Below are 27,263 nucleotides of genomic sequence, written 5' to 3' on the forward strand. Positions count from 1 at the left end.
CCCCCCCCCTTTACCCCGGCCCCCCCGGAGCTGAAGGTAAGAGAGCGGCCGGTGCCCCCCCCCCCCCCCCCCATTTCCTACCCCATTGATGCGGTTGTGTCGTCCCCCTCCCCCCCCCCCAATCCGAATCGGTGCGAAGTTTCCCCCTCCCGCCGGAGGCTGCCGGTGTGGGGAGGGGGGGCTGCACCCCGCTATCGGGACATTGGGAAGAAGGGGGGCGAAAAAAGGGGAAAACGTGTCTTTTTCAACCCCCAACCCCCCCCCCCCCCCGCACCCCCGGCACGGCCCTCCCCCCTCCCGGCTGCTGCTGCTGCTGCTGCTGCATTGGGAAGCGGCGCTTTTGTTAGCGGCTCTCCGGGCGGAGCGGGAGGAACCTTGAAGGGTCACGGCTGGAGGCCCCCCCCGCACCCCGGCCCTCCCCCAGCCCCGCTCCCCACCCCCCCCCCCACCCCACCCTCCTCCATCCCCCTCCTCACCGCTGTGTCCCCACGACCCCCCTCCCCCCCCCCCCATCCCCACCCTACGATCTCCCCCCTCCCCTCCCCCTCGTTCTTCGGGTATCCTCCGCACCTCCACCCCACACCTCTATTCCCCACCACCACCATGGAGACTCTCCTATCACCGTCATCCTTCACCCCACTGCCCCCCCCCCCCCCCCCAGCACCTTGCTGTACCCCACAGCATTATGAACCCCTCCCTCCAGCATCCCCATCCTGCACTCCCCCACCCCGTGATCCCATGGTCCCACAACCACCTCCCCCTGCCCAGCACCCCAATGTCCCTCCCACACCCTGGACCCCCCCCCCCGCTTCCCCTGAGCACTGAATCTTGAACACAGCATCACCCATCCAGCACCCCCCATCCCATCTCATCACCGCGACCCGCCCCCCCCCCGCCCCCCCCCCACCCCCTGCAGCCCCGGAATGCAATGTGCTGAGCCCTGGGAGGGCCGGGGTGAAGAGGGAAGGGGGGTACTCCCAAACTGGGGGGTGGGGGGGTTGGAGAAGAATCAGAGTGAGATGGAGAGAGCTCCTTGTTTCACAGGGCTCCGCTACCCTATAAGAAGCAGCTGGGATGTGGGGTATTGGGGCAGGAATTGGAGGGGGGGGGGGGGGGTTGGTGTAGGCCCCCACCCCATTTGCCCTCAGCTGGAGGGATTGTGGTGGGGGGCTGCAGTGGGGCAGGACAGCGGAGGGAAGCGATGAGGGCTCAGACTGGGGGAGAGTAGAAAGTGCTTTGCCCCCCCCCCCAAACAGCCCACGGGCCCAGAGCCCCCCCGGAGAGCTGGGGGTGCCCAGCACTGTCTCCCTGGAACTGGAACTTTTCTTCCTTGTTGCCACTGTGGGTACAGTTGTGGGGGGAATGACACCCCATAGGGTCACCCCATATGTCCTGAGGGTGCTGGCACTCCCCAGGTTGGAGCGTAGCTGAGCATCTTCATGCGAGGGCTGCGGGGGGGGGGGGTTGCTGTCATCTCCTTAGGGACTCTGCACTATAGCAATGGATTTTGGTGATGTAACCCCAAAATAATGTGGGTTGTGCTGAGCTTGGCCCAAATCCTGCCCTGTCACCCTCACTGCTGTCACCATGGGCATCCTGCCCGCAGCATGCCCACCCCCCCCTTCTCAGGCCTGGCCTCCTTTCCTCCTGCATCATCCGTGTCAATTGCTGTGGGGGGTCCTGAGCATCATCCTGCCCCAAATCAAGTAGGGAATGGAGGAGGGGTGGGGGCAGCTGGCCCTGTTTGGGCCGTGGGGGGGGGGGACAGTGCCCTCAGGGGAGCAGAACCAGGCTGTGCTGTTGGCTCGGGGTGACCTTGGATGAACGGTGCCATCCTCTCTGCCTCAATTTCCCCTCCACCCAGAGCAGAACCTGGAGGGGGGGGTGGGGGGGACAGGTAGACAACCCCCATCCCCCCACCTTCTTACAGCTATCTCAAGGAGATGAGGACAAAGCAGGCACCCCTGCCCCCCCCCCCCACCCCCTCCCCAATACCCTGTGGTCCTCTGCTTGGCTCTGGTGCAAGATGTGACCCCCAGTGCTGCCATCCCTATTGCACCCAGTGCAGGGGGGGGGTGGAGAAGGGGGGGCAGATCAAGGTGCTGAGCCCCATGCAGAGGGGTGCAGGCGGCTGTGGGGTGACGTGGGAACTGGGTCACTGCTGTCACTGGGGCACGTGGCTGCTGCGTTCAGAGGTGGTGTGTATGGAGGGGGGGGGGGCTGCACACCGTCTTCATGGGGGGGGCATTCTTGAGGCCATAGGGCTGGGGGGGGGGGTCTCCTGGGGTTCTGCTTCCCCTCTGTGTGCTATGGGTGCTGAGCCTGCCGGGTGCAGGGGTTGGCAGGAGATGTTTTTGCTCACCGTTCCCATAAACAAAGGGAAATTACGAATTTACCCCCTGACAGCTCCGGGAGCAGCTCAGCTCGTGCCTGATGGATGCCAACGGGTCGTGCTGCGGTGCCCCATGGCCTTGGTGGGATGGAGAGAGCTGTGTGGGAGCATGGGCACGGGGCTGGGTGGGTGCATGGGTGATGGGGGTGCACGCGTCCCCAGTGCAGAGCTATGTGGGGCTGCAGGGATGTGCACTGCCCGTCATCCCGTGGGGCTCAGCAGCTCAGCACCATACGACCTCAAGTCATAGGGGTGGGAGGTGACGTGCCAAACCTGGCTGTCCCCATCCCTGGACTGTGCTCTGGATGAGCTGCACGCCATGGTTTTGGTGGCGGTGTGTCCTGCGAGCATTGCTCTGTGCTGCACTGCTGCCTGGGGGGTTCTGCTGTTCCCCCTCCCCACTGTGCCCCGTCCCCATGGTGAGCGCTGTGCCGTGCTGTGAAGGTGCTGGAGCTCAGTGCAGAGCCGTGCTGCAGTGCTGGCCACGCTTGCAGCCTCAGGTTTTTAATTAAAGCTGCCAGCTTGGACGCGGTTTTCCAGCGTTGTGGCTGGGCTGTGGGCGCAGCCGTGCAGTGGGGCTCTGTTGTTGTGTTTTGGGGGTTGTTTGGGGGATGCGGGCTGTGATGCTGTGTGGTGCTCTGCCTCTCCTCCTGCTTAATCTGTGCTGGGGCATGTGGGTGGTTTATTTGTTGTTTCTGTCATCCTGAGGTGTTGGGTGGCTCTGGGTACCATCCCAGGCACCCCTGTAGATCCAGGCCTCGGCAACAGCCCCCAAAAGCACCCAGCAGGGGTTCGGTTCCCTTTATTGCAATGGGATGGAGAGGGAGAAGGATCGTCTGGAGTGGAGGAGACTCCCAGTGGGGCTGGATTGTGCTAATGGGATTTTACTCCCTATTTAATTACAATTTTGTCAAATTGAAGGAAAAAAAAAGATCCTCGTCTCTGCATGCAGCTCCCAGGAGCGGCAGCCCTTAATTACGCAGCAGGTGGCAGCCGCCACCGGTCCCCAAAGGGGGTCCCAGCCCCATAGTGGGACTCAGGGTCTGCCTGTCTCCACTCTGTCCCAGTTCCTCCCAGTATGGCATAGAGGCCCTGGGCTGACACTGTGGCTGACAGCGGCCGTGGATGCAGCGCGCTGATGCGCCGTGGCTAATCCTTGGCTCTTCCCTGTGTAATCCTGCCCACGGGGATAATCCCATCAAACCCAGCAGAGGAGCTCAGGGCTGGATGCGCCCGTATCGCCTGTAGCACCTCGTTTGGGTGCCGAATGGATCCTGGGGTGATGGTGGTTCCTGAGGGAGCAGCTGAGACCGGTTGGTTATGGCAGCGTCGGGGCAGTGCAGAGCAGGGAGTGACCATTGAGCTTGGATGGGGAAACTGAGGCACAGAGCAGCAGCACTGAGTGATACGGGGTTGGTGCCACCCAACTGCGGTGCCAAACGCAGCACTGAGGGAAGGGGAGTGCTCTGGGGGGGGGCACTGGGTGCTGTTCCCACAGTGAGCACCCACCTCCCCGGTGAGGTCGGATCCAGCTCAGGTTCGGGTGGTGGGACGGAGCTCTGCCCCATTTGTCACCTCCCACCAGGGGTCCGAAGGTGATGGGGAAGGCCAGGATGGGAATCGTCCCCATGCAGTGTGGGCCAGTCCTGTCCCTGCAGCAGGTAGAGAGTGCTGCGCTGCAAATAACCCAGCAGCTGCCCGGCACCTGCTGTGCCATACCCTTCATTTCACCTTTTGGAGTTATCTCAGTGGTGTGAGGTCAGTGCTGTGAATAGCCCCATGGCTGCTGGTGGTTGAGGGCCGTCCCACAGAACTGAGCCAGGATCCCGAGGTGCTTGGGGTTGGGGTGGAGGGGTGGGAGGGGATGCATCCGATTCACTGCAGCCCCCCCCTCCCAGGAACGATGCTCGTTTCAGAGCCATTGGTCAGAGCATGCAGACACACATAGGAGCACTGCATGGCCCCCTGTAGCTTGCACACACATGCATGCACACACACAAGCATACATGCATACATGTACCTGCACATGCACGTGCATGCAGCCACATACATGCACACGCCTGTGCACATGCATGCACACATGCCTGCAAGCACCCTGCTCATGCATGTAAGACGCACGTATGCCTGCATGCAGCTGCACACACGTGCATGTTTGCACACAACACGCACTTGCATGTGCATGCGTGCCCATACCTGTGTGCACATGCACCCACACACCCACATACACCATTTTTGCATCCCCCTGCTTGCCCAGCACCCAGCACACCACCCACAACCGTGCACACACAGCAGCCCTGTGTGCAAACACCCCCCCCCCCCACTGCTGTGCGCACGGCTCCTCCTGCCCATCACACACACACTGACTCCTGCATGCAAGCAGCAGCCTGGTGTGCACACACACCAGTGCTCACACCCCAACACCTGCACACACACACACACACACTCGTGTGACAGGAGTGCACATGCCAACACCTGCACAGACCCCACACCACCTCCCCAGCCCTTTGAAAGCCCCTCAAAGCTCCCTCTGCTTTTGAACTGTTCCTCCCCCGGAAGCACGAATCAATACTCTTCACCCCCCCCCCTCCCCTTCTCTGCTCACTCCTGGGCCCTTAGCAACACATCTGCCTCCAAGTGCACATCTGCTCTGCGTTGGGGAGGGGACAGAGACCCCATATCCCAAGGTGGGGGCTGGGGGCTCTGTCCCCTCCCAGCTAGGAGCATTGCAGCATGGCTCATGCAGCCCCCCCCTGCCCACCCGTTGGGTGATGGCACCGATAGAGCTGTCCTCACATCTGGCTTTAGGGTGGGGAGCTCTTCTCCTTTCCCCCATCCCCACCCACCATGACAGCAGAACAAGGAGCTATTTCGGGGTGGTGAGGAAGCACCTGACCTTCCGGCGTGTGCACAGGCAGGGGCACAGTGTGCAAACAATGGTCCTTTGTTCCCCACCAGCAGCATCCTGCAGCCCCCAGCCCGACCGCGGCGCATCCCACATCATGGGGATGGGGTTGTCCTGGTGCGTGCAGGGGGGACTCAGTCACATGGAGTGGGTCAGGGCTACCCGTGGTGGCTCCCAGCTCTCTCCCCTCCTTGGCTGCCATCCGGTGGTTCATTCAGCTGGTGGAGATGGTGATGGGAAATGCAAAGTGGGATGGAGCCAGGTCATAGCAGCAAGCCTGCAGCCTGCCAGGAGGAGGAGGAAGGAGAGGAGGTGGTGGCCATGTGAAGGCTGAGCTTGCACAGCGCTGCCCACACCTTGGTTGCAGCAGGTGCATGCATCCCTCCTGAGGAGCTGAGTGGAACTGTGCTGTGCTGAGATGTGCTGTGCAATTCTGAGCGGTGCTGAGGTGTGCTGTGCCATTCTGTGCCATGTTGTGCCATCCTGAGCTGTGCTGTGCCTTCCTGCACTGTGCCATTCCCACCTGTGCTGAGCTGAGCTGTGCCATTCTATGCCATGTTGTGCCATTCTGAGCTGAGCTGTGCCAATTCTGAGCTGTGCTGTGCCATTCTGAGCTGTGCTGTGCCATTCTGAGCTGTGCTGTGCCATCCTGCGCTGTGCCATTCCCACCTGTGCTGAGCTGTGCCATGCCATTCTATGCCATGTTGTGCCATTCTGCACTGAGCCGTGCCGTTCTGAGCTGTGCTGAGGTGTGCTGTGCCAATTCTGAACTGTGCTGTGCCATTCTATGCCATGCTGTGCCACTCTGAGCTGTGCTGTGCCATTCTGAGCTGTGCTGAGCTGTGCTGTGCCATTCTGTGCCATGTTGTGCCACTCTGAGCTGTGCTGTGCCATTCTGAGCTGTGCTGAGCTGTGCTGTGCCAATTCTGAACTGTGCTGTGCCATTCTATGCCATGCTGTGCCATACTGTGCCAAGCTGAGCTGTGTCATGCCGAGCTGTGCCATGCCATTCTGTGCTGAACCGTGCCATTCTGAACTGTGCTGAGCTGTGCTGTGCCATGTGGAGCCACGCTGGCCTGAACCATGCCATTCTGAGCTGAGCCACATCATTCTGAGCTCAACCACGCCATTCTGAGCCACTCAGAGCTGTGCAAAGCTGTGTCAGGCCATGCCACGCCATTCTGAGCCATGCAGTGCCATTCCATGCCATGCCTCAGGGCAGGGAGGTGAGGATGGGGGTTGTGAAATGAAGACCCACGTGAGGCCCTGGGGGCCACCAGCACCACAAGAGGACTGTGTGTATGGGCACTGTGGTCCTTTTGCCCTCTCTCCCCATGCTGACCCCGGCACACAGCGGATATTTCATCTTATTTGACTATAAATCAGTTTGTTGAAGCCTAGACATTTCAAATCAAGGCTCTGGTGCCTGAGCTTGGAGCAATTAAAGGTAACGTTTTCCCAAGCAGAGCAAAGCAGCCAAGCGCATCCCGGCACGGCGGAGATGCGGGGGAGACTAAAGAGGAAATAAAAACAACAACAACAACAAATAAACTTTTATTAAGGCTTAAAAAAAAAACCCAACCTGAGACGGCGGATGGACTGAGCTGCTCTCCTCCCCACCGCCTCCTCCTGTCCTGCTGGGACCTGCAGGTTTGTGTCGTAGGGCTGCTTGCTCAGGGCTGGGGCAGCTTTGTTTTTGTAGGGTTGCTGCTAAATATTGCGTTTATATTCCCCCCAAAGGAGTGTCGTGGGGTGGCCTCGTGATGGCTGGGCTGTGCTTTGTTGTGGGTAGGGTTGGCACCTGGAGCAGGGAACAGAGGTGTTATTGTAGGGATGCTGCTTGGAGCTGGGGTTAAGCGTGGGTTTGGTTTTGTAGGGTGCCCCTTCAGCTCTGAGGCTCTGTGTGCTGGTTGCCATGGGGTCCCATGGCCAAAGGCAGATCCCATCCCCAGGTTGTCACCATGGTCACTGCACTTCTTCTATGGTCACGGGGCCACTGTGCTGGGGGCAGTGGGGAGCAGGAGGGGATACAGGCAGGGAGCTATAGGGGGGCACAAGTGGGAGTTGTGTGGCTTTAGGGTCAAGGGGATTAAGGAGGGGTGAGGACCTTTGGGGACAAGTGGGACAGTTGAAGGGACAGGAGGAAGCAGAGGGGTCGCGGCCCTTTGGGAGTAAAGGAGACAGAAGGGGATACGTGGGATGTGTGTGCCTTTAGGTACAAGGAGGGGGGGAATGTGCCTTGGGGGGAGCTTAATGCCTGCACAGGGGACACATATATGGGACAAGGGATGAGGGACACTGCGCTGCTGTGGGGTGGAGGCACTGGGGGGGGGTTCAGCCTCAGCACCCCACAGTGGAACCCACCCTGTCCCCTCTGTGGGGTTTATTTTCGGCTCGAAACGAGACGCCTCCTAAATAGGACAACGTCCTTAATATGCAGATGGGGCATATTTAATATGCAAATTGAGACAGCTCTGGCCAGCCGCCAGCGCTGGGTGTCGGTGGCACCTCACGTGCACCCAAAGGTGGGTGACAGAACTGGGTGGGGGATGACGTCCATCCTTGTGGGGATAATGGGGTCTCAATGACCACAAGGTCTCAGAGCAGGGCAGGCAGCAGGCGGGGGGTACTGGGGGGGGGGAGGGGGCTATAGACAGCAGCTGTAAGCAGAGCCGGTAACTGGAGAGCAATCGCAGGGGGGGTGAAGAGGAGGGGGGGGGGGACAGCTGAGCCGACAGGGACGTGGCCGCGGAAGCATCGAAAGGTAAATGGCCGTGGTGGTGTCACCCCCCACCCCCCCTCCTTGATGTCCCGCTGATGGTGTGGGGGGAGATATCCTCTTGGCACCCACTCGGAGGCTCTGAACGCCCCGGGGGGTGTTGTTTGCTGGGGGGGGAGGCTGGGGGGGGTGGTGTGTGGTGCCAGGTGGCGGTGGTGACATTTGCTCCATCCGCGCCGCAGGGACAGCTGCTTCCTGCCTCTGCCACCCGAACCCACCGGCCAGCAAGCAAAGCATTGGCAGGACGGAAACCTGTGGGGGTGACCCCCCCTTTTCCTTCCCCCCCCCCATTTGGGGCCGGTGGCCCTCATGGCTGCATGGCAGCAGCAGCTGGGCTGCACTGTAGGCACTCCAGGCACTGCACCCCATCCCTGTTTTGACCCTAAAATGCAATCTGATGGGCACTGCGTCGCTCAGTGCATCACCGAGAGGGGAGGGGGGAGACCCTGTGCCCCCCACCCTCTCCGTGCCAGGTTTGCACGTTGTCAGCATTTCCTTATGCTGCCGCTTGGAAGGGGTCTCATTAACATATCTAATTGCCATCTCTCTATAGTGATTTGTGCTGATTGCTTATTGGCATTAGTTACTTTGTAAAGAAAATTACCCTAAACATCAAATAAAACCCAGCGTTAGCCATATGGAAAGGGACGCCTTGGAGACATTGAGATGACACCCCCCAGCCCCCCCCCTCCCCCAATATGCTTTGGGGTAATGAACCCACCGCAGTGCCACCGCCATGGGGAACCCCATATCCCAATTCTGGGATCTCCCCCACCCCCAATGTAACCCATTGTGGTGGTGGCACCCTTGGAGAGGGGACGCTCTGGGTTGTGTTGGGGGGGTGGGGGGTGGAGGGGGGGACACAACAACCCAGAGTCAAAGCGGTTCCAGTTGGTGACAGCTGCAACGGTGCCGGCTCCGGTTACGGTGACATCAGCTCTACCTTCCCACCTGGCGTGGGGGGCTCGGGCCCCGTCCCATGGGGGTCCCATGGGGATTGGGGGGGGGGGGAGGGATAGGGGGGAAGGACAGAGTGACAGCTGAGCAGCTCTCGGGCTCCAGACATGCACCCAATGCTGCCGGAGCTTCCAGGGGGACCCTTTCGCAGCGGTGGGGACAGCGGTGGCAGCGGAGCTGAGGTGGGCAGAGCGGGGGGCGCGGGGTGACCTGGTGCCGTGGTGAGGGGTTCACATTCCTGGGAGGGAAGCACTCACCTCCCTCACACACGCATCCCGAACCAAGGGGTTGAAGGGATGCAGTCAGTGTTGTCCCTTAAGGGATGGCTGTGGGGGCATGTAGTCGCCTCCAGGGTGGGGGCAAAGCTACAGAGCTAACCCTCCCCTTTCCCCCCCCCCCTTCATGCCTGGGGTGATGCTGGAGGGGGTGGAGAAGGATGGGGTGAGCATCAGCCCCCCCCGAGGCTGTGGGTGCAGATGGGTGGTGCCTGGCACTGAGCTTGCTATCAAATGGGGAAACTGAGGCACAGCACAGGGACAGCTCACCCACAGTAATTCGGCACCTCCAGGTCACAGCCGTCCCCATTCCCCATCTCCCAACTCCATCCCAAAGCTTCTACCAGGGACCCCAACCCCACTCCAATGTCGGGGGCACCCCCTCTCACTGCCTCAGTTTCCCCTCAGCTCCCTACAGCCGTCCCCTCTCCTCTCCCCCTTCTCCTCCTCCTCCTCCTCCATCAATGGGGCCCTGTTCTCCGCTGTGCCCCCCGCTCGCCGCCAGCCCCCTCCTCCCTGGCCCCTCTCAGCCATTGCCTTTTCTTCACCCTCACAATCGGAGGCATTTATGCAGCCGGAGGCTCGGGTTACCCCGACTGTGCTGGGCACCCGCTCACTGTCACCGCTGAGCGCCGGGGGACGGTGACACCGGAGCCCCCCAGCTGGGTTACAGTCACTGGGATCAATGGCATGGAGCTTCTGAGGGTCCCTGCACCCCAGATCCCACTGGGAGAGTGGCTGCGTGGCAACTGGAGGCTATGGGCAGTGCTGGAGGGGTGGGGGGAGATTCTCAGGTGGCTGATAGGGGTTGAGCCCTATCCGTGGGTGATGTCCCCTGCTAAATCCTCTGGTCACAAAACTCCATGGGGATGCCATGATTTGGAGATTTGTGCCCCATTGTGAGATTTTTTTGAGTGGGGGGGAAGAAGGGAATTAGGAATTGCTTTGGGAACAGCCTCCTGCAGTGACCAAAAGTCCCTAGAGGGCACAAAGGCATCGGGGAGGTTGCAGGCTGAGGCTGCATGAGAGGTCCCCAGCGGCTCCTAAAGCTGCAGGTAAATGGAGGACTCTCCTGGGGGGGTCACAGAGGGGGCCCACCATTCAGCACAGGGGGTGAAAGCTTCCAACAGCCGCCCTGGGGGGAGATGGCTTTAATGATTGCAATTTAATTCTTAATGGCTTAAAAAAAAAATTAAAAAATCACCCAGGAACCCAAACACTCAAAAATTAAATATAGATAATTTCCAGGCTGGCTCCCACGGGATGGGGTCCTGTCCTGTTGGTGATGGGGTGAGGGCACAATGCAGCTGCCGTTGGGGACGTGGGAGAGCTGTGGCTCAGAGAGCCCACAGTGTCACCATCTGCTGTCCCTGAGAGCTGTGACATCGTGGTCGGGTCCTCTGTGGTCGGCTCATTGGGTCGGGTGTCCCCAGAGCTAAGCAGGATGGAGGCAGTGCCAGCTCTCAGCCAGGATGTGACACTGCACAGAGTCATGGGTTGCTGGTTCTTATCCAGTGGCTGTGTCACCATGGAGGGGATTGGGATGGGGACTGGGTCAGGTCTCAGCACTGGAACGGCTGCGGTGCCCCCTTGTCCCCCCACAGTGTCACCCTCCCTCACTCCCTGCAGAGGAGGGCGATGGTTCGATGGCACCCGCATCCCCACTCGCTGCCCTCGCCAGATTGAGAATCAATTAAATCGCCTCCTGTTAATTACCCAGCCCCGCTCCACGCCGTGTCACCCACAGGCACACAGCGGGGATGGCACCGGTGCCTGGAACAGTGGGGGTTGGTGACAATGCTGACAGCAGGGCTGTGCTGCTGGGGGGGAGTGGGGGGGTATGTGGGGCTGATTCCCACACCACCACTTTCCCGTTGATTATCCAAAATGGTACGATTGCATTTTGGACAGGGAGAAGGCAAGTGGCAGCTGCAGGGCTGCAATGGGGGATCTTCCCTTTTGTGGGATGGCTGTGCTCCTCTGTCTGCATGTCCCCACGTCTCCATCTCCATGTCCCTGCAGCCGTCCTGCAGCCAGGAGCCCAGGTTGCACCCAGTTTGTACCCAGTAGCTCCAATGCAGAGCAGTGCAGGCGCTGGGAACGGCTGGAGGAGGGCGTAGGAGCTGCTTTTCCCAGCATATTTGGAATTCTTCAGCTGGGGAAGGACTCACTTCCCCCATCTCCCAGACACACCCCTGGTCTCACACCGCTGGCTGCTGGCTCTGGCCCAGCCCCAGCATCTCAGACCATCACCCTTCACATCAGGGTTCCCCCCAGGACCCCCAGCCTCAACGAGGCACCTCGTGAGCACTGGCAATGGCTTTGGGGTGCAGGTAGGAGCATAGAAGGGAGGAAGGTGCTGCCCCGTCCCACCTCTTCCCTATCCGCAGGTGCTGTGGGTGCCTGCCTGCACCAGGGGAGACAATGTGGCCCCCCCTCGTCCTGCTGCTCCTGCTCACAGCGGAGAGGACGGCTCACAGCACCTTCCCCGAGGAGCCCAGCCCCATCGCCGTGGCAAACGAGGACTGTGAGTGCCTGGGGAAGGGGCCAGGGGAGCACAGATTGGCGCAGAGAGGGGACGGGGCTGGGGGGCTTGGGGTGCAATGTGAGTTGGGGCTTGACTGGACATGGGGCTGTGTGTGATGCTGTGTCTGTGTCCCCCTCCTGGTGTCCCCAGATGTGAAGCACTACTCTGTGTTCGTGGGCCATGGCAGCAGCCGACCTGGCGGCCCTGAGGGTGGTGGCACCGAACGCCTCAACATCCAACGTATCCTCAAGGTCAACAGGACCCTCTTCGTTGGAGACAGGTGTGAAACATGTGGTCCTCAACCTCTGCACCCCAAACATATCTATGGGCCACATCGTTTGGGAAGGACCCTGCTTCCTGCCCCGGGGGCCCTCCTGGCACCTAAAAGTCTTCCCCAGCCTTTGAGTTTGGACACCCCAATCCCATAGCGGGGTGCTGTTGGACACCCCAATTCTATATGCTGGGGGTCTCTGGGCTGGCTGTGCCCCATCGGTGCTCATTGCCCACCCCACTCCATCCCCATGGGGCAGACAGGCTGGGCACAGAGCACACAACCCCACACTGCAGGGCACATCTCTGAGGTGTCCTCAGGCACCCATGAGGTGGTGACATCCATGTCCTCCCCGCAGGGACAACGTCTACCGTGTGAGCCTGGAGCCCACTGCTGGCAGTGAGATGCGCTATCACCGGGTAAGGGCAGACCCCCAGGCTCTTGTGGGGCACTGGGGGGGGGTCTGTCCTGGCCCTATGTTGGATTTTCTGCCCCCACAGAAGCTGACTTGGAGGTCAAACCAACACGACATCAGCATCTGCCGGATGAAGGGGAAGCACGAGGTATGGGGGGGGTCCATACATGCTCTGTGAGCCCCCCTCACCCTCCTGCATCCCACGTCACGTGTCACTGTCCCCCAGTGTCACCCTGTGCCTCTCGGCTCCCTGCCAACGCTTGTGTCAACTGTGATTTATTGGACGCTGGTATAATTGGGTTTGTAATTAATTATTTCTGGCCCGTTGATCAGAACAGACACATCTCATAATCTGCAAGAAATCCAATTTCCAGGTCCCGTCCGTGTCCCCTGGGGCTGCCCCCCCCACCCCCCAGCCCAGCCTCTTGTGGTGAGGGGGGCAGAGGAGACCACCCCCCCCCCCCCCCTTTCCCTGGGGCTGTTTGTGGGGCTGGTGTTGGGGAGTGGATGCAGAAGCTCACGGCCCCTTCTTACTGGCACAGGCAGAGTGCCGAAACTTCATCAAGGTGATGCTGGTACGGAACCAGAACCTGCTCTTCGTGTGTGGCACCAATGCCTTCAACCCCATCTGTGCCAACTACAGTGTGAGTCCCCTGCTGCTGGGATGGGGCTGGAGGGTGTCAACAGGGACAGGAGCTCTGAGGAGGAGAGCATTCCCCTTTGGGGGTTTCCTGCTCCCCAGGAGGGTGATGCCACCATCCAGACCCTGCGTTCTGGCATGGCACCCCCTGGCCATACTGACAGCCCTGTGTTGCCCTCTGCAGATGGACACTCTGGAGCCCGTTGGGGACAATATCAGCGGCATGGCGCGGTGTCCCTACGACCCCAAGCACGCCAACGTGGCACTGTTCACAGGTCAGTGCTGTCACAGTGGGGACCACCGGTTGGGCACTGCTCCTCCCGATGCTCTCTGTGTGCTGTCTCCATCCACATCCCCATGCTTGTGTCTCCCGTGCAGGGGGGATGCTCTTCACAGCCACAGTGACAGATTTCCTGGCCATCGACGCCGTCATCTATCGCAGCCTGGGTGACAGCCCGACCCTGCGCACGGTTAAACACGACTCCAAGTGGTTCAAAGGTGCTTCCAGCGTGGTGTGCGTGGCACCGCTCCCTGTCCCCTTCTGCTCTGTCCTGGGGTAGCCCTGACCCCGCTGTTGTCCCTGCAGAGCCCTACTTTGTGCACGCGGTGGAGTGGAGGAGCCACGTCTACTTCTTCTTCCGGGAGATCGCTATGGAGTTCAACTACCTGGAGAAGGTTGGAGCAGTCCCCGAGCCTAAGGGGACACTTGGGGTGGGGGCTGTCCCTTTGTCCCCTGCTGGGTGGTGACGGGCATCCCTTGCAGGTGGTGGTATCCCGAGTGGCTCGGGTGTGCAAGAACGACATGGGGGGATCACAGAGGGTGCTGGAGAAGCAGTGGACATCCTTCCTCAAGGCTCGGCTCAACTGCTCCGTGCCGGGTGATTCACACTTCTACTTCAATGTCATCCATGCTGTGACCGATATCCTGGAGCTCAATGGGCGCCCCGTGGTGCTCGCCGTCTTCTCTACACCCACCAACAGGTTGGCCCCACAGAACCGAGCTGAGGTGTGCCCAGTAAGGTTGGGAATGTGGGTGTGGGTTGTGGTGTTCATCCCACACTGCGTCTCCCCAGCATCCCCGGCTCGGCTGTGTGTGCCTTTGACATGACCCAAGTGGCTGCTGTCTTCGAGGGGCGTTTCAGAGAGCAGAAATCGCCAGAGTCCATCTGGACAGCTGTACCTGAGGACATGGTGCCAAAGCCCCGGTGAGAGAATGACCCATAGGGACAGCAGGGATGGTGGCAGGGGAAAGCCGGGTGGGTGGTGGCAGGAAGAGGGTTGGGGATGGAGGTGGGGAGGTGGGTAGGGATGGAAGTGACCGAGGCTGGTGGTAGGGATCAGAATGTGAGAATTGGAGGAGTTGGGAGGGACCTTCGGATGTCCTGCAGTGGGAATGGGGATGTCAGGAAGTGGCACGGGGATAGAGATTGGAATGGTGACACCAGAGCCAGTATCAGCAGAGCTGGAGACAAGGATGGGACAGAAATGGGACGGGGCTCAGCCACGCCGTGGCAGTGCTGAGCTTTGCCATGCTGTGGTGTCAGACCCGGGTGCTGTGCGGCCCCGGGGATGCGCTACAACTCCTCCAGCACCTTCCCCGATGAGATCCTCACCTTTGTGAAGACGCATCCTCTGATGGATGAAGCGGTGCCGTCCCTGGGCAACGCGCCCTGGATTGTCCGCACCATGAGTCGGTGAGTGTGGGGGTAGGATGGAGCCTGGAGAGGCTGCAGAGGGGCCCCCAGCACGAAGCAGTGCAGGAGATTGGCTGCTTTTGGGATGCACGTGTGTATGTGCATGCACAGCCCGCTCGCAGCTGTGCCCATCCGTGTGCATGGCTTGCACTGCTGTGCCTCAGCACGTCGCTGCCTCCAGCACTGCCCCTGCATGGGAGAGCGCCATGAGACCTGATAAATGTCATAAACTTTGCAGCTGAGATTGTCTCATCCTAATTAAATCTGTCTTAATTGCTGTTTAATGGGGGATTAATCAAGCTGCGCTCTCGGACCACAGCCTTCAGCCAGCAGGACAGCATGCAGGGCTGGAGATGGGGCTGTGGGGATGGGGACAGGGACACAGGGATGGGGACAGGCATATGGAGCAAGGGCTGGGGATCAGCTGGGGTTCTGCAGGGGGACCAGGGCTGGATCCCAGGGCTGGGAACTACTAGCTGCAACTAGAAGGGAATCCAGGCAGGATCTTAAGTGGGCTCTGGAATGGGTTTGACTGCATCATGATTGGGATCCATGCCCAGTCTGCCTGGGATCTGAACTAGTTTCCATGTAGGATCTTTGCTTTCCCCTGCATTCTGTGCTCGTCCACGTCCCAGGGTTCAGCTCCCAGCCTGCCTCTGTTTCTCCTCCTGAGAACAGTGCTGGCCCCAACACCCTGCTCTGCTCATGCTATGCAGGTACCAGCTCCGCAAGATTGTGGTGGACAACGCAGCAGGACCATGGGGCAACCACACCGTGGTCTTCCTGGGCTCCAGCACAGGCACCATCCTCAAGTTTCTCATCCATCCTAATGCCACCAGCAGCCCGGCACCTGCACCCCCCGGCAGCCAAAGCGTCTTCCTGGAGGAGTTTGAGACCTACCAGCCTGGGAGGTGGGCTGGGGTGGGGAGAGAGGGGTGAGCGGGTGGGTGGGTGGGTGGGTGAGTAGGGGGGATGGGTGGATGGTTGGGTGGGTGGGTGGATGGATGGATGGATGGATGGATGGATGGATGGATGGATGGATGGATGGATGGATGTGTGGATGGATGGATGGATGGATGGATGGATGGATGGATGGATGGATGGATGGATGGATGGATGTGTGGTTGGATGGATGGATGGATGGATGGATGGATGGATGGATGGATGGACGGACGGACGGATGGAAGGAAGGAGTAGATCAGAAAGATGCAAGGTTAGATGCGTGGTGGGATCAATGGGTTGGATGTGTGAATGAGACAGGGGCAACGGATGAGCCCCCTTCTCTGGACCAGCCCGCAGCAGGGCAGGTGGGGACAGGAGCTGGGGCCGCACTGAGCTCTGCCCCCATCCCCAGATGTGGCCGGGACACAGAGGATGAGCGGAGACTCCTGGGCCTGGAGCTGGACAAGTCAGCTGGGTCCCTGCTGCTGGCCTTCCCCCCCTGTGTGGCCAGGGTGCCCGTGGCTCGCTGCCAGCAGCACTCAGGCTGCATGAAGTGAGTGCCGAGAGGGCAGGGCTTGCGGGAGGGATTGTAAAAGGAGAGAGGGTTTACCATGAATTTGCTCTATGCTGGAGTTGAGCTGTGAATGTTTTGGCATGGCCAGGAGCACCGATGGGGAAAAATAAGGCACGGTGCTGGGCCAGGGTCCCTTTTGAGGGCTGGGGGTTTTCTGACCTCTCTGCTCCCTACCAGGAGCTGCCTTGGGAGCCGGGACCCGTACTGTGGCTGGACACCTGAGGGCTCCTGTGTCTTTCTGGAGCCCAGCCCCAGGTAATGTTGGCTGGGCTGGGTGGACTCTCTGGGGGTGACATCAGGGTCCTGGGGTCTCCCCGGGACCTTTGAACTTTGAGCCACATCAGTTCCTCACCACTAAGCCCCAACAAACTCATCACCAGCTACAGCAGGTTGGGAGGCTGTCGGAGGCCAGCTGACCCTTTCTTTTTTGCATTCCCCCACAGGACATCTTTCGAGCAGGACATCTCTGGTGGCAGCACATCGCATCTGGGCGAGTGCGAGGGTGAGTGTGGGACAGGGATGGCACACGGGGACGTGTGGCACAGCACAGCTGGCCCCTGAGCCCCCTTACCCTCACCCAGGGCTGGTGACAGAGAGCTTCGTGGACGAGCCGGACGGGCTGGTATCGGTGAACCTGCTGGTCATCTCCTCGGTGGCCGCCTTCGTCATCGGCGCCGTTATCTCCGGCTTCAGCGTGTGTTGGTTCATCGGCCACCGGGATCGCAAGGAGCTGGCGAGGCGCAAGGACAAGGAGACCATCCTGGCACACAGCGAGTCGGTGGTGAGCGTCAGCCGGTTGGGAGAGCGGCGAGCGCGTGGCGGGCAGCCCGGAGCGCTGCTGGCCCCGCTGATGCCCAACGGCTGGCCCAAGGAGCTGGGCAAGGCGAGCCAACACGACCTGGACTCGGGCGTCCTGCCTACACCGGAGCAAACCCCGCTGCAGCAGAAGCGTTGCCCCGGTGCCCTCCAGAACTGCACCTGGGAGCAGAGTCACAACATCATCAACGCCGCGCTGCGGGACCCTGGTGCCAGCGGCACGCGGCTGCACGCCGGCGCCGGCCGCTCCGCCCGCGGCATTCCCCTCTCCTGCCACGCCATCCTGGTGGATCAGGAGCTGGAGGCCGAACTCAGCGACTCCTCGGGTGATGGGCACTGGGGACGGGATCACCACGAGGGTCCCCGCACCCGACAGCACCCCCCCGCCGGTGCTCGCCGTCCTCCCCGCAGCTCCTATGGCGACTTTGGGGGCACCCCGCGCCCCAGCCCTGACCGTCGGCGCGTGGTTTCGGCGCCTGGTGGGGAAGGGGGGGACTTTGTAGAGGGGCCGCCGTGGCGCCCTGAGCAGCTGAACTTCAATGCCAACAACGGCACCCAACGCCCCGGTGCCCACCTCAAGAGGAACCACACATTTAACAGCGGCGAAGCGCCGGCAGGTGGCTATGGGCAGCACGGCACGGCACCACGGGCACCCGGTGCGGGACCCCCCCGGGCACTCACGGACCTGCACCACCTCCTGCGCTATGGCATGGAGCGGACTCCCTCGGGCAAATAGAAGCTCGATGCCAGGCTCCTGCATTCAGGCGCTGCCACCGTGGACGTTTTCCTCCGCCGTGCCGTGGCACGGTGCCCCAGCTCTGCGGGGATGGGGCTGAGATGCTGCATGGGGGATTGGCAGCCCCTGGGTTCCCATGGGAAGGGTTTGAGGTTTTTCCTTCCTGCCCCCGGAGCTGCACAGAGTCCCTGCTGTCCCCGGCTGGCACGGGGCAGTGCCCCATGCTCCGGCTGCTTTGCACAGGCTCTGAGTGTCTGTCTGCCCGGTCCCTTCCCCAGGCTGGTCCCAGGGACTGCTGCGCCTTGGGCGGGACTCCCTGGGAGGCAGCAGGATGGACACACAGACATGGGCACAGCTGGCGCAGAGCAAAGCAGTGCCCTTTGCCCAGAGCCCCTCAGTCCCATCGGCTGTGCCTCGGCATCTTTAGGTGCGTGCCAGCACCCTGGAAACACCCAGCCAGGACAGCACCCAGCAGAGGATGCCATCAGGTTGCATCGTCTGCCAAGGACTGGGCAAAACCTCCACTACCCTCACCTGGTACCAGCGGTGAGCTGTCATCTGTCCCCTTACACCTCCGCTCCCACCGAGATCCCAGCATTCCATTCCCCTCTCCTTGAAAGCACAGCTGGGCACTGGGATGCAGGAGGCTGGGGGATCCCATCAGACCCACTCTCTGCTGGCAAAGGGTGCCCTTTCAGTGCCACCCAGTTGCAGGTGGCACGAGGGACAGTAGGGCTCTGCAGGACCGCAGGGCTGGGTGCAGGGATGTGGGCGCTGCAGGTGCTCTGCCCCCTGACTGCAGGGTGGAGGGCAATTGGTCCCATGCTGTAAATAGGGTGCCGGGGCACCGCGGGCACCCCATCGCCCCGGGGCCGTTCATGCATGCGACAGCGGTAACGTCTCTGTATAACCCCGGAGCCCCGCAATAAACTTCTGTTTACAAGAGGTGAATTCCTCCCCACCGCTGCCTCTGATGCTGTGCCATGAGGAAAAGCAAAGCGGTCCCTGCTTCAGCAGAACCTGCGGGGCACAGAGGTGGGGGGACAGCAGGCTGGAGGAGGCTGTGGGGCAGGGGAGCATGTGGGGCTTTGTGCTGTGCCAGCATGCCAGCAAATCTGTGCACTCACACCTTCATTTGGGCTCCCCTGCAGCCTCGTGGAAGGGGAGAGCTCAGTGCTGTGCCACCCTTGCACCCAGAGCCTCAGTGTGGGGCCATGGGGATGAGGAGCGCCCAGCCCCTGCTGTGGGTGCTGGCACTTCCTTGAGCTGCAGTGATTGCGAAGGTGATGGTTTCCCAATCGAGCGGACGTGAGGCCAAACCAGCAGCGTGGTGACGAAGGAGGAAGGACCGTCCTCAGGGAGCTGAGTTGGCTGCGAGAGGAGGTGAGGAGGGGGCTGGGGGTCCCTGGGCCAGAATGAGGAGGGAGATATAGGGGCTGCAGCCCATCCGCCGCCCAGGGGGGCACGCAGGGGTGGTGGTGGGAACAGCACAGGGCACAACGCCTGGGGTGACATTAAGCTGCCTGCCCACAGCACCAGCACTATGGCACTGCTGGGTCACATCCTGCCACCACCACCTCCGCTGCTGCTGCTGCTACTGCCATACAGCCTTGCTGCACCGTGCCACCCACAGCCCAACGCCACGCACTTCATCTGCACGGATCCCACTCTCAGCACTTTCCCCTCCGGACTTCCTCCTACCACCGTGGCCATCTCAGTGGAGTTCACTGCTGTGACCACCATATCTCCCAATGCGCTGGCCGGGCTGCCCCATCTGCAGGAGCTGCACCTCTCCTCCAACCGCCTGGCCGTGCTTCCAGAGGCCCTGCTGCAACCCGTACCCACCCTGCGCATCCTTGACCTGACCGACAACCTCCTGCCCGACCTCCCTGCTGGCATTTTCCATCACTCCATCAACCTGCGGCACCTGGTGCTGCAAGGGAACCTCCTGCAGGCACTGCAGCCAGCCTGGTTCGTGCACCTGACCCAGCTGCATTGGCTCAACCTGGCAGGCAATGCTCTGCTCGAGGTGCCCCCCGCTGCCCTCCACCCGCTGCGCTCCCTGCGCAGCCTGGATCTGGCACACAATCGCCTGCATCACCTCCATGCTGATACATTCAGGGGGTTGCAGATGCTTGAGCGGCTCGACCTGGAAGGCAACCAGCTCCGTGCACTGCCACCAACCCTCTTCATGCCCACCCCTGCTCTGCGCCTGCTCTTCCTGCAGAGCAACACCCTGCAGGTGCTGCCCGATGGCATTTTCTCCCCACTGCTCCATCTCCGTGTCCTCGACCTGGCACACAACCATCTGCAGGCTCTGCAGCTGCCCCCACGCTCCCCTGGCCCCCCGCTGTCCCTCGACATCTCAGGGAACCCCTGGGTCTGTGAGTGCTCATTGCTGGCACTGCTGCAGGATGCAGCCCCGCAGCTCACTGCTGCCCATGACACACGCTGTGCCAGCCCTGCACAGCACCGGGGGCAGGAGGTGGCTGCTGTGAGCCAGGCTGGCTGTGACCACGGAGGGAACAAACAGAGTCCCATGGGTCACTAAGGAAGGGGTTCAGCACCGTGTCCCCCCCCCTCTAACCCTCCCAGGGAAACTGAGGCAATGAGAACAGGGCTGTCCCCATCCCAGTGATTCCCATCCCCATCCCAGTGATTCCCATCCCTATCCTACCCCCTCCATCCCAAAGCCTCCCAGCTTCACCCTTCCTGGTTCACACCATCCCATGTCCCATCTCTCTGTCCCCATCCTTACAAAAAACCGCATTAAATGGATTCTCCTTGTTCTGCTGTGCTGCCACCTGCGCTGTCCTGTGAAGTTCATGAATGAAAGGCGGTGATGGCTGCCATGCCCTGTGGCCAAGTCCATCCCATCCCCTCCATGTTCCATGCCCCCTGCCTGCTCCCATCCAGGCCAGCCCGATCCCCTGGGGTGACCCTCCTGGACAACACAGCGTCCCCAAGTTCCCCACCATCAGGTGACACTGAGCCCTGGGGACAGACAGAGGGGTCACGGGGTGCTGTCACGGGGAGGCGTGACATAAAGACACTGCATGGGGACACCCGGTGCAGGGTCACTCGCTATGGGGACAAGTGACACGTGGACACACACAGCAAAGGGACACTCAATATGGGGACAAACAGGGAGGAGTGCCGGCGGGGGGACACCAGCGAGGCACAGGGCCACCTGTTGTGGGACATCCTGCTCGGGGACACCTGGAAGGGGACACCTGGCACGGGGTTACTGGGTAGGGGGACAACGGCCGGGAGTCCCCTCGTGGCCGCATCCCCTCAACCTTCCCAAAGTCCCGCCCCTCCCTCCCGATTGGCCGCGGAGCGCCCCACCCCTTCGCTGATTGGCTCCCGCCTCGCTATGAACGCGACGCTGGGCGGGGACGAGGAGGGGGGTTACGATCGCGACCGGGAATCTCGATCGTGACCGGAGGTGGCGATATTCCACCCCACCCCCTCCCCGCAGTGAGTACGAAGCTGGGGTTTTGGAACAGCATGAGAGCGGGACGGGGGGGGTCCGGGGGTCCGAGGATGGGGGCGGCGGGGGCACCGCGATGTCCCATGGGACCCCTGAGAGTCCCCGGCGGGGACACCTCCCCCCCCACCCCCTCCGACGCCCCCTAGAGGACGGAGGGAGTCCTGCATCCCCCAACCCCCTTCCCAAGGACCCCCTTCCGCAGGGATCCAGCCCCTCTTCCATCCCTCGAGACCCAACCCCACTGCGTCCTGGTGGGGTGGGAGGTGAGCACGGAACCCCATCCAATCCCCCATCCACCCCCCTAAAATCCCCATCCCCTGCGGTTCAGTGGCCTCCCGGTGCTTTCCACTCGTGCCATGAGTTTGCAGTGCTCGGCACCACGTGTCCTTTCTCTCTCCACCGCAGCGATGTCAGCCAACAACGCGGCACCAGCACGAAAAGAGCTGCAGGTAGGGCCATGGGGAGGGTCCATGGGCTGGGGGCACTGCAGGATCCCAGCTCCTCACTGTTCTCTATGGCCACCCTACAGCAGAGCGCGGTGGGGCGGGTGGCCAGCCTGCCCCTGGTGAGCTCTGCCTGCGGCATCGTGTCCAGTGCCTACAGCTCCACCAAGAAGAGCCACCCCTACATCTGCTCTGTGTGTGATGCTGCTGAGAAGGGGGTGAGGACTCTGACAGCAGCGGCAGTCAGTAGGGCGCAGCCCATCCTCACCAAGTTGGAGCCACAGCGTGAGTGGGGCACCCCACAAGTCTGGGGATGGGGAGTGTTATGGGGTTCCACATCTGATTTTTTTTTGGGGGGGGCTTTTAGTATCCACTGCTAATGAATACGCGTGCAGAGGGCTGGATAAGCTGGAGGAGAAGCTGCCCATCTTGCAGCAGCCCACTGAGAAGGTAATGTCCCTATAGGGCAGGGCAGCCTTGGGTGCACTGCTGGGACAAACTGCTCTGTTCTGTGCCCTCCAGGTGGTGGCAGGGACCAGAGAGTTGGTGTTGCGCACAGTGATGGGTGTGCGGGAAGCAGTGAGCGGTGCTGTGGGAATGGCCTATGGGGCCGTGCAGGGCAGAGTGCAGAGGACACAGAGGATATTGAGCTGCAGCGTTGACACCGTTGCGGGCACCCGTCTGGGTCAGCTGCTGGCAAATGGGACCGAGTCGGTGCTGGAGAAGTCGGAGGAGCTGGTGGAGCATTACCTGCCTGGGATGGACAAGGGGCCGGGTGAGTGCCCACTGCCCTGTGCTGAGCCATCTCCTTCTTTTTATGGGGTGTAACCCCGTGTTGGGACTGAACCCCATCCCCAGGGCTCAGCACTGCTCTGGTACCGTGGGCTCTGGGTGCCACGATGGGAGGTGGGCACTGAAAGTCCCCACCTGCAGAGCAGCCTTCAGCCCTCTGCCAGGGCAGCGCTGAGCCTCGCAGAGCCACCGTAACCCAGAGGATGTTTCCTGCATGGGGAAACATGTAGAGCAGCAGTGGGTGAACTCTCACCTGGAAAGCAGAGAGCAAATATAGCCCTGTGTGCCATCAGCCTGCATGAGCTGAGTATTTATAGCTCAGCACAGGGCAGCGGTGGGCAGAGCTGGCACTGTGTCACCGCAGAGGTGACCGCAGGGGCGGAGGGGACACCTCCAATGACTGGGAGCCAAACACCCTGCGCTGTGACACGGAGCTCAGGGCACATCCTTGGGGATGCTCTGCACCCTGTGCAGCTCTCACCATCACCCTGCAGCAGATGGCACCGAGGTGACTTCAAGGGAGCAGCGGCGGAGGCGGCAGAGCTGCATGGTGCGCGTGGGCTCACTTTCGGCCAAGCTGAAGCACCGCGCGCTGCGACGGTCCCTGGGTGAGCTGCAGTGGGCCCAGCACAGTGCACAGCAAGCCCTCAGCAGCCTGCACCGCATCATCGAGCTGGTAAGGCTGCAGCCATCCCCACATCCCCACCTGGATCACAGCAGTGCACTCTTGGTGTTTTCCATCCGTTAGATCCAGCAGGGCCAGCACAGCGTGGACGGCTCGTTGCACAGCGCCCGGCAGCATCTGCACCACATGTGGCTGGAGTGGAGCCTGCAGGATGATGCACCCATGGAGGACAAGCAAGTAGGGGAAGGCCGCTCCTCAGCAGGGTGTAAGGCAATGGGGTCGGGGCTGTGCCCCAGCAGCGCTGCCTTCTTGCTGCTTTCCAGGTGGAGATAAGGACCATGGCCATGCTGCGAGGGCTCCTGAAGCAGCTGCAGGCTGCCTGCGCCCATCTCCCCATCCGAGGGCTGCCGAGCAGCGTGCAGGACACAGTGGGGCACGTGAAGCACGGTGTGGAAGGGTTGCACAGCTCCCTGTCCCGTGCTTGTTCCTTCCATGACCTGTCTGGCATGGTGCTGGAGCAGAGCCGGCAGCGTGTGCTGCAAGCGCAGCTGAGCATCGATGAGCTCCTGGAGTACGTGGGGCAGCACACAGCCCTGCCATGGATTGTGGGACCCTTTGCTCCCGTCCTCGTGGAATACCCGGAGGATTGTCCCATCGAAATGGCCAAGTGGAATGGCTGTGACTTTGTGGGACACGGGGTGAGCACTGTGCACGGTGACTGCGCAGAAGGAAGCCAACCCCAGTGGGGTCAGCAGCAGGATGGATTCAATCGCCCGGTGTGGGACCTGTGATGCAAGGAAAGGGGGTGGTGGCACGTGAGAAACACCCGTCTTGCCCTGAGCCAAGATGGCATCAGGATTCCTTATCTTAGCATCTTTCGGAGCACATGAAAAAGAGAAAAACAAACCAAACGATCCCAACCCATCGCTCTGTGCCTCTCATTGAGTTGGGGGAGGGAAGGGGGACGCGTAGAGCCGGGCTTGGCTCCATCCGGGTGCGGAGGCGGCCGAGTGTCCCCAGGCTGTGCCCCGCCGTCGGGTGGCAGCGGACTTCGGCCTCGTTATCACCGTCTCCGCTTCCCATGGAGCGCGCGGAGCTGTGCGGGCATCCTCACGTCGGGGGGCAGCGAGGGGCGGTGGGGAGCGTCTGACAGCCGTGGGGAGGGGGGGGGCGGGAGGCGTGGAACCGCCTGCTCCGCTGGGGAAGATCTACGCCGTCGGTCGCTGCTCTCGGGCCGCCCCCGGTAGGGTGGGACGCGGTCACATGCGCACGGGGCGGGACCTGGGGCCATAAAAGCGAAGGGGGGAGCGGCTTCGAAAAGAGCGTTGCGAGTAGCGCTGAGCTGGTGAGTGGGGCGGGGGGGGGGTTGTGGGGGTGTCCCGGTCCGAGTCCGGAGCTGCTGTGTGTCCCCCCCGTCCCCGCATCCCCTCCGGGAAACAGCCGCCACCGCTCCGTGCTGGGGGTGGGCCGGGATCGCACCGCCCCGTCGTGGTGGGAGCTTCGGGGGGAGCTGGGCCCCCCCTGTCCTGGGGTGTGCGAGTCCGGGATTCCGCTGCGGGGGAAAGGAGGGGATCGGAGTCGGGGGGGCAACGTGGGGTTCCCTCTTCCGGGGTATTTATTTCCCCCTTCCACCCTCACTGTGCAGATTTTTGGGGGTGCTGCCCTCCTGCTCTGCCCCGCCATGGCCGCTAGTGAGGATGGCACAGCGCAGCCCAAAGCTGAGGAGCAGCAGCAGGTCAGTGGGGCCGGGGGAGTCCGCCTGCATGGCGATGGGGGCTGTGGGCACCAGGGAGGGACAGTGACCCACTCCATCAGTGACCCCATTTCCATCCACGAGGGCTGCGTTTTGTTCTCACTGTTCCCCATTGTCATGCACAGAGCATCGGGATGCGGGTGGCCAGCCTGCCCCTGGTGAGCTCCGCCTGCGGCATCGTGTCCAGTGCCTACAGCTCCACCAAGGAGAGCCACCCCTACGTCCGTTCTGTGTGTGATGCTGCTGAGAAGGGGGTGAGGACTCTGACAGCAGTGGCGGTCAGTGGAGCGCAGCCCATCCTCACCAAGTTGGAGCCACAGCGTGAGTGGGGCACCCCACAAGTCTGGGGATGGGGAGTGTTATGGGGTTCCACATCTCATTTTTTTTGGGGGGGGGTCTTTTAGTATCCACTGCTAATGAATACGCGTGCAGAGGGCTGGATAAGCTGGAGGAGAAGCTGCCCATCTTGCAGCAGCCCACTGAGAAGGTAACGTGGGGTGCTTGGTGCATCGGGATCTGCCCCAGTGCTGCCTACCAGGGCTTTGTCGTTCTCACCAGCTCATCTCAGACACCAAGCAGCTGGTGACGTCCACAGTGACAGGGGCCAGGGATGTCCTGACCTCCACTGTGGCCGGAGCCAAGGATGCAGTCAGCAGCCGTGTGACAGGAGTGATGGATATGACCAAAGGAGCCGTGCAGGGCAGCGTGGAACTGACCAAGTCGGCGGTGAGCAGCGGTGTCACCACCGTGATGGGCTCCACCGTGGGCCAGATGGTGGCCAGTGGGGTGGGCTCCATGCTGGAGAAGTCAGAGGAGCTGGTGGACCACTACCTGCCTATGACAGATGAGGAGCTGGGTGAGGATCTGATCCAAAATGTGGCAGATGGAGCCTGCACTGGCTCTGTGTGGAGGTCAGTGGTGGGGCAGGGGCTCAGTTGATGGATTCCTTTCCTCCAGCCAAGCTTGCCACAGCTGTGGAGGGCTTTGAACCGGAGCAGCAGAAGAAGCAGCAGAGCTACTTTGTACGCCTGGGCTCTCTGTCAGCCAAACTGCAGCACCGTGCCCTCCAGCACTCCCTGGGCAAGCTGCAGAGCGCCCGCTCCAGCAGCCAGGATGTGCTGGGCCAGCTCCAGCGTGCCCTCGACCTGGTAGCACCATCCCCATCCCACCCCCACCGCTGGGCTGGGATCAGCCACCCACCCACTGCTTTGTCCCCGCTGCAGGTGGAGCAACTCAAGCAAGGCGTGGACCAGAAGCTGCAGGGAGGGCAGGAGAAGCTGCAGCAGCTGTGGTTGGAGTGGAGCACCAAGCAGCCCAGTGGCAGCAAGGAGTTGGTGCCACCAGCAGTAAGCAGAGGGCAGGAGGGTCTCAATGCTGCCCTGGTTTCCCTTCCGTGCTCACCCCACTTTTTGTCCCTACACAGACAGTGGAATCAGGTGTGCTGGCCCTGGTGCAGGGCTTGGCTCAGCAGCTGCACAGCACCTGCCAGCCCTTGGTGTCCAGCCTGCAGGGCCTCCCTGCTGGCATCCAGGACACGGCAGCACAGGTCAGACACAACGTGGAGGAGCTCCGTGCCAACCTGACTTCAGCCACCTCCCTGCAGGAGCTGACAGGCAGTGCAGTGACACGGGCACGTGCCCACGCTACCAAAGCCCGTGAGCTGATGGATGAGCTGGTGGAGCACGTGGCACACAACACCCCCCTGTCCTGGCTGGTGGGGCCCTTTGCTCCTTCCGTGCAGCAGGGGCAGAGTGTGCAGGGGGAATAGCAGCTCCTGGGGGGAGGATGGAAGTGTTTCCAAGCTGAAATCAAAGCTCCTACTAACCTGCCCGAGTACCCATTAACTTCCCTCCCTGCCCATCCTGGGTTTCCCCTTGGCCAGAGCAGTGCCAGCAACGTGCCTTAGCTTCCCCCAGTGCCTATGGATGCTCCAGCCCTTGTTGGCCAGCTCTCCATCTTCTCCAGCCTCCACTTGTCACCTCTGGTGCCTTCAGGCCATTGCTCTTCCCATCCTTGCAGCTTCGTCTGCCCCCAGTGGTGGCTCCTGGTGGGGAGGGGGCTGTGGCTTGGGGTGGGTAAAGCAATAAACTCTGTTTAGGTTTTGCAATGGTCTAAGCCTTCTTGGGGCTGGTGGGGTTGGGAACCTCGGTTTCACCTCAGGATCTGCCCTGCTGATCTCCTTGCTGCCACTTGAAGTCCTTCCTGGGGTCTCTACTGGAAGGAGGAATGAGGGCACG

The 27,263-nt window shown here is 61.6% G+C and overlaps 4 protein-coding genes across 10 annotated transcripts; all 4 read left to right on the forward strand.

The window, feature by feature from the left end:
• SEMA6B (semaphorin 6B) lies at positions 1–18,871 on the forward strand. 3 transcript variants are annotated; one of them, XM_048927724.1, is made up of 17 exons: positions 1–36; positions 11,696–11,832; positions 11,983–12,112; positions 12,462–12,522; positions 12,604–12,666; positions 13,061–13,162; positions 13,343–13,433; positions 13,537–13,656; positions 13,745–13,833; positions 13,922–14,139; positions 14,232–14,363; positions 14,703–14,852; positions 15,569–15,763; positions 16,207–16,347; positions 16,546–16,623; positions 16,812–16,870; positions 16,950–18,871. In XM_048927724.1, the coding sequence occupies exons 2-17, from the start codon at positions 11,730–11,732 to the stop codon at positions 17,918–17,920; spliced, it is 2,703 nt and encodes a 900-aa protein (XP_048783681.1). In that variant the 5' UTR covers positions 1–36; positions 11,696–11,729; the 3' UTR covers positions 17,921–18,871. The 3 variants fall into 3 exon arrangements, with proteins under 3 accessions (XP_048783681.1, XP_048783682.1, XP_048783683.1); XM_048927725.1 differs by lacking the exon at positions 1–36 and adding an exon at positions 2,288–6,944; XM_048927726.1 differs by lacking the exon at positions 1–36 and adding an exon at positions 9,197–11,608.
• Positions 18,872–18,980: 109 nt separating this feature from the next.
• LRG1 (leucine rich alpha-2-glycoprotein 1) lies at positions 18,981–20,708 on the forward strand. Its single transcript, XM_048927727.1, has 2 exons — positions 18,981–19,303; positions 19,454–20,708. Exon 2 carries the CDS (start codon positions 19,464–19,466, stop codon positions 20,469–20,471), a length of 1,008 nt encoding a protein of 335 aa, XP_048783684.1. The 5' UTR covers positions 18,981–19,303; positions 19,454–19,463; the 3' UTR covers positions 20,472–20,708.
• Positions 20,709–21,315: 607 nt separating this feature from the next.
• On the forward strand, positions 21,316–24,185 carry LOC125685003 (perilipin-3-like). 5 transcript variants are annotated; one of them, XM_048927681.1, is made up of 8 exons: positions 21,316–21,400; positions 21,819–21,862; positions 21,943–22,141; positions 22,224–22,306; positions 22,379–22,631; positions 23,143–23,324; positions 23,397–23,510; positions 23,597–24,185. In XM_048927681.1, exons 2-8 carry the CDS (start codon positions 21,821–21,823, stop codon positions 24,062–24,064), a joined length of 1,341 nt encoding a protein of 446 aa, XP_048783638.1. In that variant the 5' UTR covers positions 21,316–21,400; positions 21,819–21,820; the 3' UTR covers positions 24,065–24,185. The 5 variants fall into 5 exon arrangements, with proteins under 5 accessions (XP_048783638.1, XP_048783640.1, XP_048783636.1 ...); XM_048927683.1 differs by having other exon boundaries at positions 21,946–22,141; XM_048927679.1 differs by having other exon boundaries at positions 21,323–21,400; positions 21,742–21,862.
• A 324-nt stretch (positions 24,186–24,509) lies between these two features.
• LOC125685004 (perilipin-3-like) lies at positions 24,510–27,133 on the forward strand. Its single transcript, XM_048927684.1, has 8 exons — positions 24,510–24,618; positions 24,919–25,008; positions 25,152–25,347; positions 25,431–25,513; positions 25,585–25,882; positions 25,984–26,174; positions 26,250–26,372; positions 26,450–27,133. Exons 2-8 carry the CDS (start codon positions 24,955–24,957, stop codon positions 26,792–26,794), a joined length of 1,290 nt encoding a protein of 429 aa, XP_048783641.1. The 5' UTR covers positions 24,510–24,618; positions 24,919–24,954; the 3' UTR covers positions 26,795–27,133.
• The last annotated feature ends 130 nt before the right edge of the window (positions 27,134–27,263 follow it).

The sequence above is a fragment of the Lagopus muta genome, chromosome 26 (assembly GCF_023343835.1).
Source record: "Lagopus muta isolate bLagMut1 chromosome 26, bLagMut1 primary, whole genome shotgun sequence".
Taxonomy (NCBI): domain Eukaryota; kingdom Metazoa; phylum Chordata; class Aves; order Galliformes; family Phasianidae; genus Lagopus; species Lagopus muta.